Raw genomic sequence first — 16,930 nt, 5'->3', positions numbered from 1 at the left:
GAATATGTTTACACCACTCTTAGGTGCATAAGTGTTGAACTCTCACCCCTTCAAACTTTTTTTTTAAATATTTGTTGTGCCAGACAAGATCAAATATCACTGTTGTACAAACTGCAAGTGTTACATATACATACAAGGTAATATCAAATGTCCACAGCTTTCTTTGTCAAAATACACATTCAACGCATGCAATTTGCACCAATGAAAAGTCAGGATTAGTGATATAATATAATATTCACACCTGGCACAAAATCACAAGAAACAAAACTTCAAACTTCTGATCAAAGTTTGAAGTTTCATTGTGAATGTATTTGTCAAGACGTGTATTGTAAAATATTTTACTTTAGCTAGAATTAATTTTCGCTGTAGAAACATTTTGGGTGTTTTATATGGAATTTATTTACACTGATTTTTGGTGAGATGAATGTAAAACATAAGAAAAAAGGTATATTCACTGGATTTCATATTCACTGAATCATCTCTATCAAAAACAGCAAAAATAAATTTCAAGCGAAAATAAAGTATTTTACAGTACATATATAGTGACATACATGTAGTGGCGTATATACTGTAAACCAATTCTATGAGCCAAAGAAAATCATGACATTTTGAAACAAAAAATTCTCTGAGGTCCTACAACTTGGGGTGTCTGCCTTTCGTGAAATTTCGTCTTCAGGAATGTCATAAAATTATCAAATTACAAAAATTCCCAGCAGGAAAAAAATACACAGAAGTCATCATGGTTTTCAATACGCGAGGAATACAGTATGATAACAATTACAGGCAGTCTGGTGAACTAAGAGTAGTTCGTGCTGGCCAGCATAATGCGATGTATTTCATAGTATTGTACTTAATATATCACATATTATATAAGACTAGCCAAATGGCAAACACAGGGTGCCACCTCATCATGCGGCAAGTTAAGACCCAAAATATGAATATTTCATCAATAGCTGTTGCAATCTGTTACACGGATTACTGTAAAACCGATATGAGAGAATGATAAAACCAAGTATCACTTCCTGTATTGCTGAATTGACACAAGGTATTCTCATTGTTATAATATTGCAAACCGTCTATGTGGATCAAAATTTATTTGAAATTGTGTTTTTACATGATTTCTTTCCCCTGTAATCGTTAATCTCTTTTTAACAAAGTAAAAATTGAGAATGTTAGTTTCAGTCAACCTTGGGCAATATTGACCTTCATTACTATATTGGCATATTTTAATAATAACGATGAAAAACTAATAACTGGCTATTTCGTTCACAATGAAACAAATTTAAGAACAAAATTTACATCTAAATTTCAAGGGAAATTTCAAGTTAAGTGCTATTGTCACTACAGATATTTAGCTGAGATTTATTTTATTTTTTGAATAAATTCAAAGTTAGAACAAAGTAGTTATTTTAATAGGAATATTAAAACTGACATTCAAATTATTGTAACAAAAATATATTAAATATATTGATATTATTCAAATGCAGTTTAGTAGAATTTAATTAGTCTTATCGTCAATAGCAACTGTTTATCCATAAAAACAATTTTATGAGACAAATTTTCGCAACATGTTAGTAATGACACCAGAAAGATTTCAAGATATTATAGCACTGACGATTTCAGTGAGGTACTTTGTGAAATCTAGATTTAGTGAATAGCCTCAAGTGATTGAATGCAGAGTGACATAGATGTTGTTATCGTACCAGACTACTATGATAGGTCTGGAGTTCAAATGGGGAATTGCATACCAAAACATGGATCAACCTCTACCCCAGGTGAGTCTGCAACTGAACAGGTGGTTTACTTAAAACACTAAACCTATTATGATAGAGAGACGTGTGCATTTACACACATACATGTACTAGAGTTATACTATAAATCTCACTGCCAATGACAAAGAAGACAAGTGTGCCCTGTGATGAGAGTGGCGAAGAGCACAGTGCATGTACAATAGACAGTATGGTCATTACCGTAAAAATCATATTTGAGGCCGCAGCTTTAATAGAAGCCGCACCCCTAACTTGAGACATTGTTTCATGGTGAAATTGACAAGTTTTGATCCCAGGAAAAAGTCTGCAATATAAGCCGCACCCCAAACTTTCACAAACCGAACAGACACCACATATTTCAGAAAAAGATATACCATTTAATTTTAAATTAAGGCATAATTTTTCGAACATTTCAATTGTTCTTGATGCCTAGATTAGAGTCTAATTTAGGTTTTCTGTAGTCATTGACGCCTATTCTCAGTTGTGAGTGCTAACGAAAAGATTATAGTATACAGTACCGTAATCTGCAAATGCATACAAATCTATTTGTAGATATTATTTATTGTGCAGTATGTTATACAGTATGTTATACAGTGTGAAATTTCGTTTGTGTACAAGTTTGTCTGTGTGTAAAAATCAGAAAGTGCTCATAGAATTGCAACAAAGTTGCAATCGAGTGTCGTGCATCTCATTAGCATATCATTATCCCTTCTGGCCTTTGTTTTCTGAGAAAAATTTCCCACTGTTACCGAAGTGAATGCTCTAATTAAAGCCGCACCAAGACTTCACGCATCTGAATTCGCCCATTGAAAAAATAAATTTTAATTAAAGCTGTATAAATACAATGACATAATCTTCAATTTGGTCTAAATTAACCCCAAAAACTCTGGTTAAATTCAGTTTCTATTAAATTAATAACATTTTTAATGCTTGCTGACACTATTGGTAACACTATCTTTATGGTGTTTCTAATGCTCCTATCTACACTACACCTCATTATTGTATCCATCAAATTACAGCTGTGAGTGAATTGTCTTAGAGTTGTGACGTTATTTACTCTCTCAAATTACAGTTAAATACATGCTGTTGTTTTCAATTGCAGCAGACCGTACCGTGTTTCTAGTACTATGAAATACTTTATTTTCGCTTGGAATTAATTTTCGCTATTTTCACTTTAGGAATGGTTCAGTGAAAATAAAATCCAGCGAATATACCTTTTTTTTCCTATATTTCACATTCAACTCGTCAGAAATCAGTGAAAATAAATTCCATACAAAACACCCAAAAATACTTTTCAGCGAAAATTAATTCCAGCGAAAATAAAGTATTTCACAGTATACTAAATGTACTGCCAGTGTTCTACAAAAAATTTAAACCACTGTGGCAGTAATAATGTGCATACTAATTTGCATATCATTTGCATATCATTTGCATAACAATTCCAAACTAAAAGATTATCTAGATTTACTATAAAATATCAAGATAGATTAGTAAAAATAAATTATGATGTATATGGAAATTATGCCATTTTTTGTTTTCTGTTTTCAATTATCACATATACCAAGACTAAAAAAAAATCCTGTGAGTACCCAAATAGCTTGTCTAGTACACAACTCTACAGACTACAAATACCACCTTTCAAAGTACCGGTATTTTGCCTAAATTGACTGTCCCAAAATAGCAAGCATGTGTAAAAAGTATGAATTTTGTTTTTGAACAGAAGTATACAATAGCACATAATGAATCTTTGCCTCAAAATAGCCACCATAGGTACACACACCACTAGTTGTACAACAATGATTTTTTGTATTTCAAACAGATATGAACTACCAACCATATTCTCTAACGTATATATTGTAACATATAAATAGATTTTGTGCACAAGGCCTTGACCGGGGATTGTGTGAAATCTAAATAATAATAAGAGATATTAATTTTTGGACAGGATTGAATCATATTCTATTTTCGCTGTGGTTTTACACACAAGTCCCAAGCCACATTAAAAAATAATGTCATCTTTATCATTATTATACGTCTGTCGCCAATGATTACGCGGGTAAGCGTCCTCTAATATTAAAAACAAACATGGCTGCCACCAGGATTTGACCCGACTCCATACAAAGAAGTTCGCTGATTCTGTTCTAAACTTTTTGAATTTGGGCATTTCTATGATGTATCCTTGAAGGGAAAAGATGTATAATAATAAGGTTATTACGAAGATACCTCAAAGTATGCACTCAGACAGTACGCTGTCGCATCGACCTCCGCTGCGCGTCGGTCGATACTGCCGCTCTACTGTCTTCGTGCATACTTTGAAGTATCTTCGTAATAACCTTATATTATCACGAGTTAATGCCATTAGAATACCAAAATAGAAAGTTTTCAAATATACAAAGGGAAGATTACTCCCATAATGCATTGCATATGTGTAGTAGCAAAATTTGAATTCTGTTCAATTCATTTAATTACTACTCTGAAAATGCTAGTGAAACCCTCTGCTTGACGTATTTGTATTTTATGTAATCATTATTCTTCTGCAGCCCTTTTAACATCGCAACATTATTCAATGAACCATATATTAAAATCGGAAAGTGCAAATCTCAGTGATGAAGGTCTTTTATGAATTGTTATGTGATCAAACATTACTGTAAAATCTGTACTAGAAGTTGCGGCTTCTATTAAAATGGTACAATGCAACAGAGTCTATGCATCCTCTTATCTACACATGTGAGCAATGGTGAAATTTTGGGTCAAAATGAATGAGTGTGGCTTCTATTAGGGATGCGGCTAGTAATACATATTTTATGGTACGGTAGTTATAATCTCCTGTGGAAAAACAATATTGAGGTACATCCTGGTAAAAACAATTGAAAGCATGCTATGTCGCTACATGCTCTCATCTTCTGCAGGAATTGGTATTTTAGGAAATACATGCTATAAAAATGTTTTGGGGAGTACACTGCATGATTTTACATAAATTCATTAATGAAAAAGATAGCAGTAGTATTGTACACTGTTTTAATTTTGGGAGAGACAAATTTTTGCGAATTTCAGTGAAAATTACCAAATTTTGTAGCATTGAAAATTTCTCTGGGATTTTACAACATGGAGTTTCAGTGAATTTCAAGAAATTTATTTTTCACAAATGCCATAACATGAAATCCTAAAAATATTTAGCAGCAAAAATTTAACAGTTTATAGTGTATTTACACTACAAAACTCAACTCAACTACTAAACTCAAAGTCTACTTTTGTCCTTTTTTACAAACTACATAATAACTCACAAAATTAATCAATACCTTAACTGTAAAATTATGTATATTTGGTCAAAAATTAACAACAAAATTATAAAATGTGCGCTAAAGATTTTGAAGAAAAAATGATGGCATTCAAAGGGTTAATGTGGCGTGGGTAGAACTGTTACGCCAAAAGCTGTGACCCAGATAAACAAAGCTGATTATTCGATTTAAAAAAAAATACTATTAAATACTTACATGCAATATATGAAGAGTACAATGGATACCAGTAAATAATTACTTTGGAAGCGTTCAAGGTTCTTTGTAACTCTGGACGTAAGATGTGCAACACTCCTGGGTTTGGAAACTTTCGAGGTGTTCAAGAACTCTTGCCAAGGTTTGAGATTCTCTCGCTGCTTCTGGACGAAATCCTTGGCGTTGACGTTGGACAGAGTATTAAGCGCCATGCTGTAACGATATGAAATTGTTTGTCGTAATTTACTTGGTACAATGTATTTCAGACCCATGGTGAATATCAAAACAAATGTCTATCCATGGAAAAGAGGGTGAAAACTGGTTGAATGAAAATTCCAAATTTGTGATGTTTGCTACTGCGTATACACACACTAACACGTGTCAGTCCTTACTAAGTGTGCTGTACAAACTGTGTCACATTGCATATTGCCACGGAATCAAAACATCACAAAAAGGATTAAAAACTCGAAATTTACATATCAAAAATTAACATATTTTTTTTTTGCACAAAGTTGTTGATGATCGCATTATATTCAAGCACTGAATAAAGTTGAAAATATAATAATGAACCTAGAGATGATTATTTTAATTTTTTTAGTATTAAATTAAATTGAACATGGATCATGGATTGGCATTGATTGGACATCCAGTGAAATGAATCAACCAAACACCCCCATTGAGTATAATAATGGTTTAGCCCACAGGATGTTACATGCTATGAAAAGACCAATTCCAATCCCCTTCACCAACCCCGCAATAAAACTACCAACATTTGTTGAGTGTGAACAAAACTTGAACAGATTACCCCACTTGTATTGGTTTATTTCCACCACAAGGGACATTAGTCAGGTGTAGCGTGATTTAAGGTCAGTTGGGGTGGGTGTTCAGAATTTTTTTGCGAGATCCATTGTACTGCATGACGCAGTTGTTTTTTATAATTTAGTTAAAAGCCCACTTAATGTTTAAGTATTTTTTACAGGAATCTGACACGATATACATGTGGCCATTATCTATGTTTTTCAGTACCGGTAATTCAAGTTCCTGAATTAAGACAAGACAACAAAAATGTTTCTAAAAATGTACACATTTCTTTTTTTCTTTTTATATTTCTGAATATGTACTGAACCTTCTACATATAAGAAGTCGACGTTACAAGAGCAATAAATTTTATTTTTATATTCTTTGTGCCATCTCTACTGATGTTTTGTTGTTGATGTTACGGTAATGTTAATTGTAAAAGTATGTTTTAACTAGCCTTCAAAAGTATTGCTTGGAAGGGAGAGGGTGAGCATGAATAATTTACACAGTACATAAAGTTATACTATGACAAAATGTAGATTACTAGGGTTTAATGGAAATATTGATTTTTTTTTCTAGACCGAACAATAGCAATGGAATTATTTAAATTTTTTACAAAATATAAGCCAAATTGTCTTAACGCTCCGTTTAACTTGGTTTAACTGACGAGAATACAAATTAATTTATAACTATCTTATATTCATTTTTAATATACCAGTAATTAATTAATCAATTAAAAGTATGAATGGAACTGAAAAATAAAATTATTATGAAAAAATTCAATTACAACTTAAACTAAGGTACTTTTGCTAAATTTTGTCAAAATTTATCAATCCAAATATAAAATTTTGCAAAACACTCATCAAGCATTAAATATAGCAAAAGTATGAATAATAATTTCTGCCAATGACAGCGACAATGACTGGGTGCAAATGATTAATAATTTTTAATAAGAAATTACAAATAGCTCATAGATTAAGTTTCACTTGAAAATCCCAAATGTCAGATTAGGTAAAAATTTCATGTACGAGCATGAAACCTCCTAGAGCATCTGCTACCAATACTTTAATTGTTTAGTTGGACAGATCGATTCAGCATTGAACAAAAAATGCCAATAAGAAAATTTGTTGACATAAAGTATAACTTTGTTATGCCGCAAAAAATAGTGTACAACAAATTTACCATAGTTAAATTGTTGTAAATTATTTAATATTATTAACAAACAACTTCAAATGATTGTGGCCATTTTCTCATTTTAAGCAAATTTAACTCTTCATTTATGAGCCAGTTCTGTGGATGACTTTGGATTTGAAAAGTAGGTTTTATGGCTAAAAAAAATTATTTTATGATGGATTTTTGTTTTGAAACAACTCAAATTAGCATTTTTATAATAACTTACTCGGGTAATCATGTTTTCTCACATAACAGCATAATGTAGATGATAATATAATTATTTTAAAATAACAAATATTTTAATATACTTAGACGTAGTAGTATAGCCAGAGTGTAAATTAACATATAATTAACTTAACTTGCTTTCAACACCATAAATTTAATTTGTACAAAGTGATTTGTCTAAATATGTCTCACCTTAGTAACATAGGTAAACACTACAAAGAATTGATTGACAAAGATGTCTACTTTAGCAAAGCCAGCCAAGAGTCAGATTGGATGATAAGTTATGCTGTACATAGGCTGGAGATGGTCAACACACTTGACACAGAAATTTTCTAAAAATTAGCAAAGTTATTTTCTGTGATTTGCTATTTGAATATCTGAAGAAAAAACAAAATGGGTACTTAAACTATGTTTTGAATTATAACTTCAGTTGTATGTGCATAGTTAATCACTATCCATGGAAATGTGTTTAGATACTCTCATCTTTTATTTTGCTTTTTATTATTTATTTGATGGAAACACAATTAAAAAGTAAAGACCTGGGCTACCAGCATTTGAAACTGTAGTCCTATTACCCCTCTCCTCACAAACAAGTCAATATTCCTAAGCCAAGTGATGATATCCTTAAATTCTAGAAAAGCACAAGTTCTATGTACAGTGTACATGTATGTGTACTTCATTTATACTAGGCATTCTTACAATGGGGTGAGCAAGTTAGTGCAAATCTTTTAATTAGCATCGCTAGTAATGTTCTTAACAACATTTTTCAGAAAAATTTCTCTCACATACATGTTTATGTTTTGAGATATTTAAGTTTGTCCCTTGGTGGAAAAAAATTAAATACAAGGTAATCTGTTTTAAGGTTATTAAAGCATGCAATTGAGTTTTATAAAACTAGTGACTGAAATTCAACAGTTGAGAAATCATAGCTACTATGAACAGTACAACTCAGTATCCAATGTTCTCTTAAAAATTTAAAATAAGAAATCAGACAGTTTAAACATTTTAAATATATTTGACGACATTTTGTAAGCAGTATAAACTTTGGTTCCTTTGGTCCAAGATAGATGCCAATATTGTGGTGCAGAAAAACTTGAACTACTTACAATATACTAATAATGTTGAGTTAAAAATTTGGAACAGAAAACATTACATTGGAGTACTAAAGACGGGTTACATACATTTTTGCAAAACATTTTTCAGTATACATGACATTTGATATAATTTCTCAAAAAAAAAGAATTTTAAAGAAGGAAATACTAGGAAAGAACCTTAACACTTTCTTAACACCTTGTGACCACCAATACTTCAACCATTTCTGTCAAGACCATAACCCTGACTTGTTTTATATACCGGTACTTGTTTTTTATTGATAGTCTTTTTTATGCACATAGAGCTCATTTTAGGAGAATATGCGCATGATATGTCCTCTAAATAAATAAATAAATAAATAAAATACCGGTATTTATACTTGAATACGAGTTGCAAGCCAAGACATGTTTTGAAAAAAGTTAATACTCTATTGATAACGAGTACAACTACATTTATATAGGGGGCAATGTTTGTTATTCATGTACATTTGTGTATCATATTTAATATACACAGTACTGTAAACTGCTTTAATTTCGCAATAAGTAAATTTTCATTTATTTCATGAGTTGGCGAAAATTAGGAAATTTTTGTAGCAGTGAACATTTTTCTGGAATTTTATGAGACTGAGCATTAGTGCCTTTGCACAGAATTTTCTTAACGAATGTCATAAAATCATCAATCCCACAATTCCTAGCAGTAAAAATGAACCAGTTTACAGTCTACTAGTACATGTATGTAGATAAAATGAATTTGGTTGGAAACAATATGTTGTTTGAAACTTCAAATAGAAAAGTTTTATCAGTTTTACAATACATCAGGGATCACCTTCGAATAACGACTTAGTCACATGACCTAGTCACATGATTTAGTCACATGTTGCAAACATGCCAAAACCTATCAGAAAAATATGGTACATGCCAATTTAAATCATAATACATTAAAGCATATGTGCACATTAGATTAGGTACAAATACATGCTTTCACTAATTACCGGGCACCCAATTTTTTTTATTTACAGGAAAATAAAAGCTAACCTTCACCATGACATGCTTCATAACACTTTTGATGTCTTTCTTGGAGGAATGCTGCAGGTTTATTTTGTGAACATTGACAAAAGATGACTTTGGCATTCAAGGGCATAATTAAATCACCAGACTATTCATTTCTGTTTCAATTCATGCAAGTGTCATGCTAAGAAGAAAGTAAAGCTCACGTTTGATTAGTTGCGTAAGGGTAAGGAGGATGGCCAAGGTATGATGGTACCTGGTTTTGAGCAGCAGGGAATTCAAATCCAGGAGGATAGGTATACTGGGGATAGGGTTGGAACCCAAAATTACTCGGAAGCTGGAGTGGTTTTGGTGGGTAGGCTGCAACAGGTTTTTTATAACCTATATCAGACTGGTATGGTCGATGGGATCCGGTGTATATTGGTAATGGGTTTGGGTCGTCAGTGATCAGGACCGTTCTTCTTCTCTGACTGTGATATGTTGATTGCAAAGAAAAAAAGTAAAAATATAAAAGCAAGAAATTCATTACTTAAAGAGCATACATGTGTCAAATGGAATTTCAGTCACGGTTTTACAAATACTACAAGTAAATACACCTTTTAGGAGACAACAAAAAGCAAAAAAAAAAAAAGTCTTATTCTGCAATGCACCCCTCCCTTTCAGATTAGCAAATCATAGTCAATGACGAACAGTGAGCACTCTGAACTCATTCCTAGGACTAATATATGAAATTTGTGAGAATTGTAGAAATATGTACTATCGGTAAACTGTCACAAGCTTTGGAGCATCTGAAAGTTCACAATCATTTTTGTTTGAATTTCATTTCAAATTTTGAATAGCGTTCACCTCTGTTCTAAAATACTACACCTCAAATTACTTTGGAACAGGGATGACCCACTAAATATTTATTGTTATTTGCATATACATGTGTATTCAGAGTACAATTTTGATTAAGAACTTTTATATGAGAAACAACTATATTTGATTTTAGGCTGCATAAATAGCTGAATTCATAACAATAACAAGTACATGTACAGTGTACCAGCACTCAGACCATAGACCTCCATCATTTATGTGAACGCATAGGCCACTAATAAAGCAATACAGTATTTACAAAACACATTAAATTACTGGAGATATGTAACAAAATAGTTTTTTATCAATCACATTGCCTGATTACAGGTTAAAAATGAATAGTTTTCAAACCGACAAACTTAAATTACAGTAGTTTCCACCAAACCTCGAACGTTGACTTTGTATAAAATGTTAACACACTACTAAAGTTGTTTTGTAACATTGCGAGTAAATGTTTACAAGTTGCTCCAGATAATATCAAAGTTGCGGTAAAATCAAAGAGTTGTTTATATTATAAACCAGACAGCGGTCTTCACTGTCGCCACACCAAATAAAAAAGAGACGACTAGAACACGTGGCTGGTAAGTGCTAAAAGACGCATTTCGTTTCGCCAGTATCAATCTAAAAATATGGCAGAATACCTGTTTAAAGTGGAGTTTATTTACTACTCCGAAGCTAGAAGAGTACCTGTATTTATTAGAGAAGACGATTTCCATCAAATGAGTTACGAAGATTTTACGAACAGGTTGACCCGTGACACGACTTTTCTACGTCGAATGACAGAACTAAGATTACAGATTGTAGACGAATACGTTCAGCGCATGGACTTGCCTCCAAACGATCGCTTCAGACAATTATTACTAGAGAACATGCGTTTAAATACAAATGGTTCTACAGTGAAAGCAAAGATTTTTATTCTAGATGGATCATCACCTATGCTTGATAAAAAAACACTGCTGAGACGGTTGTATCGACAACGAGCGGTGATACTAGAACCCGGACCAAATTACACTGCTTACACGATTTCATGAACGAAAATGGCCAGCAGCCAGAATCAAGGGGGATTCGCACAGAGTTCTGGGTAAATCAAGGAAATACTCGCTGTTACGGCACGCCTGATTGGCTGAAAATGAGTATGCGCACTTGATTTACCCAGAACTCTGTGCGAATTTTCGTTTATGAAATCGTCGGATATCATCAGTAAACGCGGGATTTGTGCAGTTTCGAATAAAACCAAGTTTATTGAATAGAGATTATAAACAATGGTTATTAACTTAACACCTGATCCCCTCTAAAATTTTTGTTTCGCATTTTAAGGTAAGAAATCGAAATTTGAAACCGACAGGGTGTTGATTTACTAGGTGCCATGTTTCACAACTTGTTTATTTATATACGTATAGCGGAGGATTTTTAAAAAAAAATTAGTATTTATTGATTTTAAGCCCCCAAGTGACTGTGAGTGAAACCCACAATTGTCCAGAACAACGCAATCTCCATCTGATAAAATGGGGTTTCCAAATACATCGACGATTCTTGTTGCGTCATCAAAAAAATCCAACATTTCTAAACCGTTGGAAGGCCCAGTAATAATATCAGCATGGCCAATACCCGACGCACTCGTTAGCAAGTTGATAGTATAGTTGGCATTACTGGCATGTCTTTGAACTTGGACTGCAGGTTGCCTTCTTTCAGCGTGCCCGAGGATACGGTTCCCAGTTGTACGGATTACTGACGATTCGTCAAACCAGTGCAGTTGTCTAACATTGTAATTTGTAATAGCTTCCATAAAGTCAAGCGTCCACTCCTGGTTTCTCTCTGTTGTGGACTCTGCAGCAACACTGGTAATTTTTTTCGTGTCATACCTAAATGCTGCATTATACCACGATGTATAGTCGTAATGCTGGGAACATTTTCCCCTGCGCAGACTCGGTCGGCCACCAGTTTGTTTTGAATCTCTTTCAAATAAGTACTGGGCTGAGATTTTTTGTAGTACTCAATGTGCTGTAATACATTATGAGAGAGTTTCGAACATTCCGTTGGACCACCAGTTTCTCGATCAAAATTTGCAGTGGATGTAAATTTCTGACATATGGAGTAGGCTGTGGATTTAGAAACACCAACAATTCTTGAGATATCCCCGTAAGAACGTCCACTCAAAAACATGTCCACTATTTTTTCACGTACAGCATGAAGCGTTGCCATATCGGGTCGACTTCGAAACATGGTCAAGTTGTTATTCCTCAGCAAATTTGAATTTGAGAGTAGATATATCCGGGGTAAAATTGCGGTCTTTGCGTTGATTGGTTATTGTTATATTTTTAACAGGACATCATTCACGTCTGGTTTCCAATATAAACAACTCAGCATTCAGTTTTAGAGTATCCCGGGTAAAATCGCGATCTTTGTGTTGATTGGTTATAGTTATATTTTTTGACAGCATGTCATTCACTCACGTCTGGTTCCCAATATAAACAGCTCTTTGATTTTACCGCAACTTTGATAATATCTGAAGCAACTTGTAAACCATTTACTCGCAATGTTACAAAACAACTTTAGTAGTGTATTACCGGTAACATTTTATACAAAGTCGACGTTCGAGGTTTGGTGGAAACGACTGTAAGTCTTCCAAAAGTTTTTCAATCCAATCAACTGTTGTCCCCTGTGAACAAGTCAACTTTATACCCACATGGACATCAATTGGTATACTGTAGAATGCTTTATTTTAGCTGGAATTTTTTGCTTGCTGGAGTTTATTTTCACTCAATTTTGATGACTTGAGTGTAAAATATAGAATAAAAGGTATATTCCCTTGATTGGGTTTCACCATAGACATTCAGCAGAAAATAGCGAAAATAAAAGATTTTACAGTATATCAATCATTTCAGGAGAAAACATTCAACCAACAACCACACATATTTATATTACCCATAATGCACTGCTTTCATTCAGAGCCTCTGGTAACAACTTGGCTTGAAATTCATTCATCAAGGCCATGGGGACCATGGTGGCAATGAAGACAATTGCCTCAATGTTCCACATGATGCCTTGATGCCCTAATATTTTCTGCACCCTTTTAGTCTAAAGAATGTTTTGAGGAATTTTTTTGAAATTTGGTACCCATAGAATAGCCTGTTTTTATGTGTTGCCAACCTGGAGGTTTGAAAAATTGCATTACAATGAAAAGAAAATTGGTATATTGATAATCAAACAGATGAGGTAATTTATGAATGTACCTGTAACATGTTTACAATTACAATTATTACTCAAATTACAGGATAACCACATTGTTCCATGAAAACCAGTTTACATGTCCTCTTCATTTATTTGATGGCACCATGCACTCAGATCAAGAAAATGTCAAGATTGTGTCAATTATCAGCATTTTTGGTTAGTTAGCCAGATCCATCAAACTTGTTTTCACTAAACAGGACTTGTCTTGAGAGATACAACCCTTTGGACACCAAATCAACTTTTGTAATTTTTCTCAAAAATAACTGCATGGTAGTTTCCATATTTTTGGACATTGGAAGATTGTAAACAAAATTATTATCATATAATGCACAAAATGGAAAAGATAAAAGTGCTCAAATTGTTGCATAACACCCTACACATATAAGAGACCAATAATGAATCTGGGATGGAGTTTTGTTGCATGACAGCCAGAACACACCTCAGCAATTTTAACTTGTTTTGGTGCAAACAGTAACATATTTAACATGGTAGACGCAGACAAATTGGCAACATATGGGTATATATGTCACCTACCGGGTATTATGGTAAATAGAACAATGGGTATTATCTAGGTTTAATGGTTGAATAACCCATTTAATTTCAGTCGTGATGGTTGATGGAACAGATTTTTACAATTAAGGGAAAAAAACAATTACACCCATCAAACTCACTTAAGAGAATCACTGTTGTACAGATACCAGTACATGCAGTACCGGTACTTCCCTTAAATTAGCAACAAGATAAATATATATCAGTGATTCAGACGCTTTTAAAAGTTACTAGCATGCTCTAACAACCTTCATATCATATATGTAAATATTGTAGTGCATTTGCTGTATCAAACAGTCTAAGGAATTATAAAAAAAAATTAAATTGACCCCCCCCCCCCAAAAAAAAACACAGCAGTTAAGCAATGCTTAAGCACTGAAAGTGACAAACTATAACAGAAAAAAAAGCTGAAAAATCTTTCAAAAATAAATGAAGTGTCAAAACCCAAGCTATTAAAATTTGTGAGGGACTTTGCTAATTGAAGGCTTCAATACAAACATCTCATCAAGCCAGTAAAAGTACTTAAAAAAGACTTGAATTACAGAATTATTGGCAAGCAAATTTAAAAACACTAAATTATAATTCTTTTTTTTTTTTTACAAACAGCAAAGCATGAATTTAAACACAGTACCCATGCATCCAAATACAAAAATTTCACAAATTATAAACATTGCCTGGTTCCAAATTCACCAGTGTTGACGTGCATACATGCCAAAATTACCTGAAACTACCACTAAGCGTTTCCACTGCAGGTTCTTTCCTGCACAACAAAAACAAAAATAGTGGCATTAAACTTGCATTTAGCTGACTGATGCATTTCAGAGAAAAAGAAGTTCTGTGTTTGCTCTATTCATCACAAATAAAAGCACACAAGAATCAAAAAATTATTTGCATGCTTGATTATTAAAATACAGTTTATTATACCTTATTTTGACCATAGACACATTTCTGTCATTTAATATAAAAGCTAGCATTTTGAACATCAATTTTCAACTTAAAAACCTATATAAGTATATATTATAGTTAAGTACTAGGATGATGTAGAGCCCAACATTCAGCATTGCAGTTGGTGTCCCCCTGCCTTTTAACACTTTATTGCATCTGGTTTAGTCAATGTAAAAGTACATTGGGCAAGCAGAAAAAGGGTTAAAATATTCAAATATTTTGTTCACAATCTCAAAGCATTTTAGTTATTTGGACCACAAATATGGAGCTCTTAGATCAGAACATGTTTTGCACCCAAGTACAATGACATACGATTAGGATTCTACTGTAACAGGGATGGGATGCAATGTGTAAAAATAATTACTCAAACAACCACCACAAAAAGCAACTATTGTGAATAGCCATTTGTTTTCTGTGACACACAGCTTTGCCTTTAACATGCTCACTGAGGTTTTAACTTTCAAATACAATGAGAACACACTGCAGCTGATGCAGTTCTATAAACAAAGGGTCGTGCACATCTGACTCAACTTGTCTTCCAATACAAAAGCTGGCATGGATGGAAAAAAAATATAAATCATGGTACATTACATTCTGTACATGTATAGTTCATGCTTAATCCTAATTAAATAGCTATTTCATTAGTTGGAAGTGAAGAATCGTTTCATACTCATCTTGACATCCATAAATGGTATCCAAAATGCAGAAACGTCAAAGAAAATACATCATTGGCAGTGAATGATGGCTACATACATGTATACAGTTAGGAAGACGCATTGACAAAACATTTTTTGTTGTTGCAAGTTAAAATCAATGCAATCTGGCAAGTGCAGGTGTAAAGAACAAGATTTTTTTTTGTCGGGCTTCCTAGCAAATATGTGTAGCACCAGTCACCATTTATGGACATTTTAAAATTTATTGAAAACATTTTCATTTTCAAAAAAATTATGCAGTGAAATTCTCATTTATTCTCATGAATGGACTTCAATTATTCCAAATTTAATATATTTCTCAAATTCCAGTTACAAAAAATAACTCACTGCTATGTAGTTTTAGATAGCCAAACAGGGAAATTATTAGCTTAGTTGCTGACTGGTTTACCGTGTGTGTGCCAAGATCGATATACAAGTAGAACTGATAAGATCAAACCAGTTTTCAGAGAAAGAGTCATTCGGCTAAATATGCTAATTTACATGCGGTAAGCCACATACTAGTACTAAACATGCCAGCAACATGTGACACTGCAACAGTACATACATTACGCTTAATTGTTTGGATATCTTGGCATTTGCCAATTTATACGATTGGATGACATCTACTGATATTCAAAATGACCTTCAGCATTAGTTGGATTTCTCCTGTTGGTTTGGCCCAACTTGTTCAAACTGTGTAATCATCTTAGCAAACTAGTTAGCAACTCAACTAGCAAAATTTGCCAGTGAAAATGAACTTTATGAACATACGACTGTTGCAAGTTAAATGACTAGTGCATCAAATCATAAAACTACATTGTCTATGATCAAATGTACAAAAATGTACCATTTTTTTTAAAATAACATCAATTTTAGAAATATTGCAAATGATCACACATGAACCAGTGTTCTCCCCAAAGCGTTTTAGCGTAGCGGGGCCGCTACTTTATTATTTATGCCGCTACTCTGAGAGATTGCCCACTACTCTGAGAGATTGCCTGCTACTCTGTGGCATTTCCTGTTATTCTTTGTTTTAGCTTGTAAATACACGTGCGAATCTGTTAGTCAGCGTCATCAGCGTCTGGTATTGTGAGCCAAATCAG

At 33.3% G+C, this 16,930-nt stretch overlaps 1 protein-coding gene across 3 annotated transcripts in view; it reads right to left on the bottom strand.

The window, feature by feature from the left end:
- LOC100371120 (prenylated Rab acceptor protein 1-like) overlaps positions 1-16,930 on the bottom strand; it is a 34,167-nt gene that overhangs the window by 14,695 nt on the left and 2,542 nt on the right. For 2 of the 3 annotated variants that reach the window (XM_085499226.1, XM_085499227.1), the window contains exons 2-3: positions 9,762-10,025; positions 5,264-5,473 (exon numbers count right to left, since the gene is read on the bottom strand). In XM_085499226.1, coding sequence (XP_085355352.1) covers positions 5,264-5,473; positions 9,762-10,025 — 474 coding nt within the window. The remainder of the gene's footprint in view (positions 1-5,263; positions 5,474-9,761; positions 10,026-16,930) is intronic. The other variant, XM_078011428.2, reaches the window with a different exon arrangement.

This window comes from Saccoglossus kowalevskii, chromosome 5 (assembly GCF_978046115.1).
Source record: "Saccoglossus kowalevskii chromosome 5, keSacKowa6.1, whole genome shotgun sequence".
Classification (NCBI taxonomy): Eukaryota; Metazoa; Hemichordata; class Enteropneusta; family Harrimaniidae; genus Saccoglossus; species Saccoglossus kowalevskii.
Note: the sequence above shows the minus strand (reverse complement) of the source record. Positions and strands in the feature narration are given on the sequence as shown.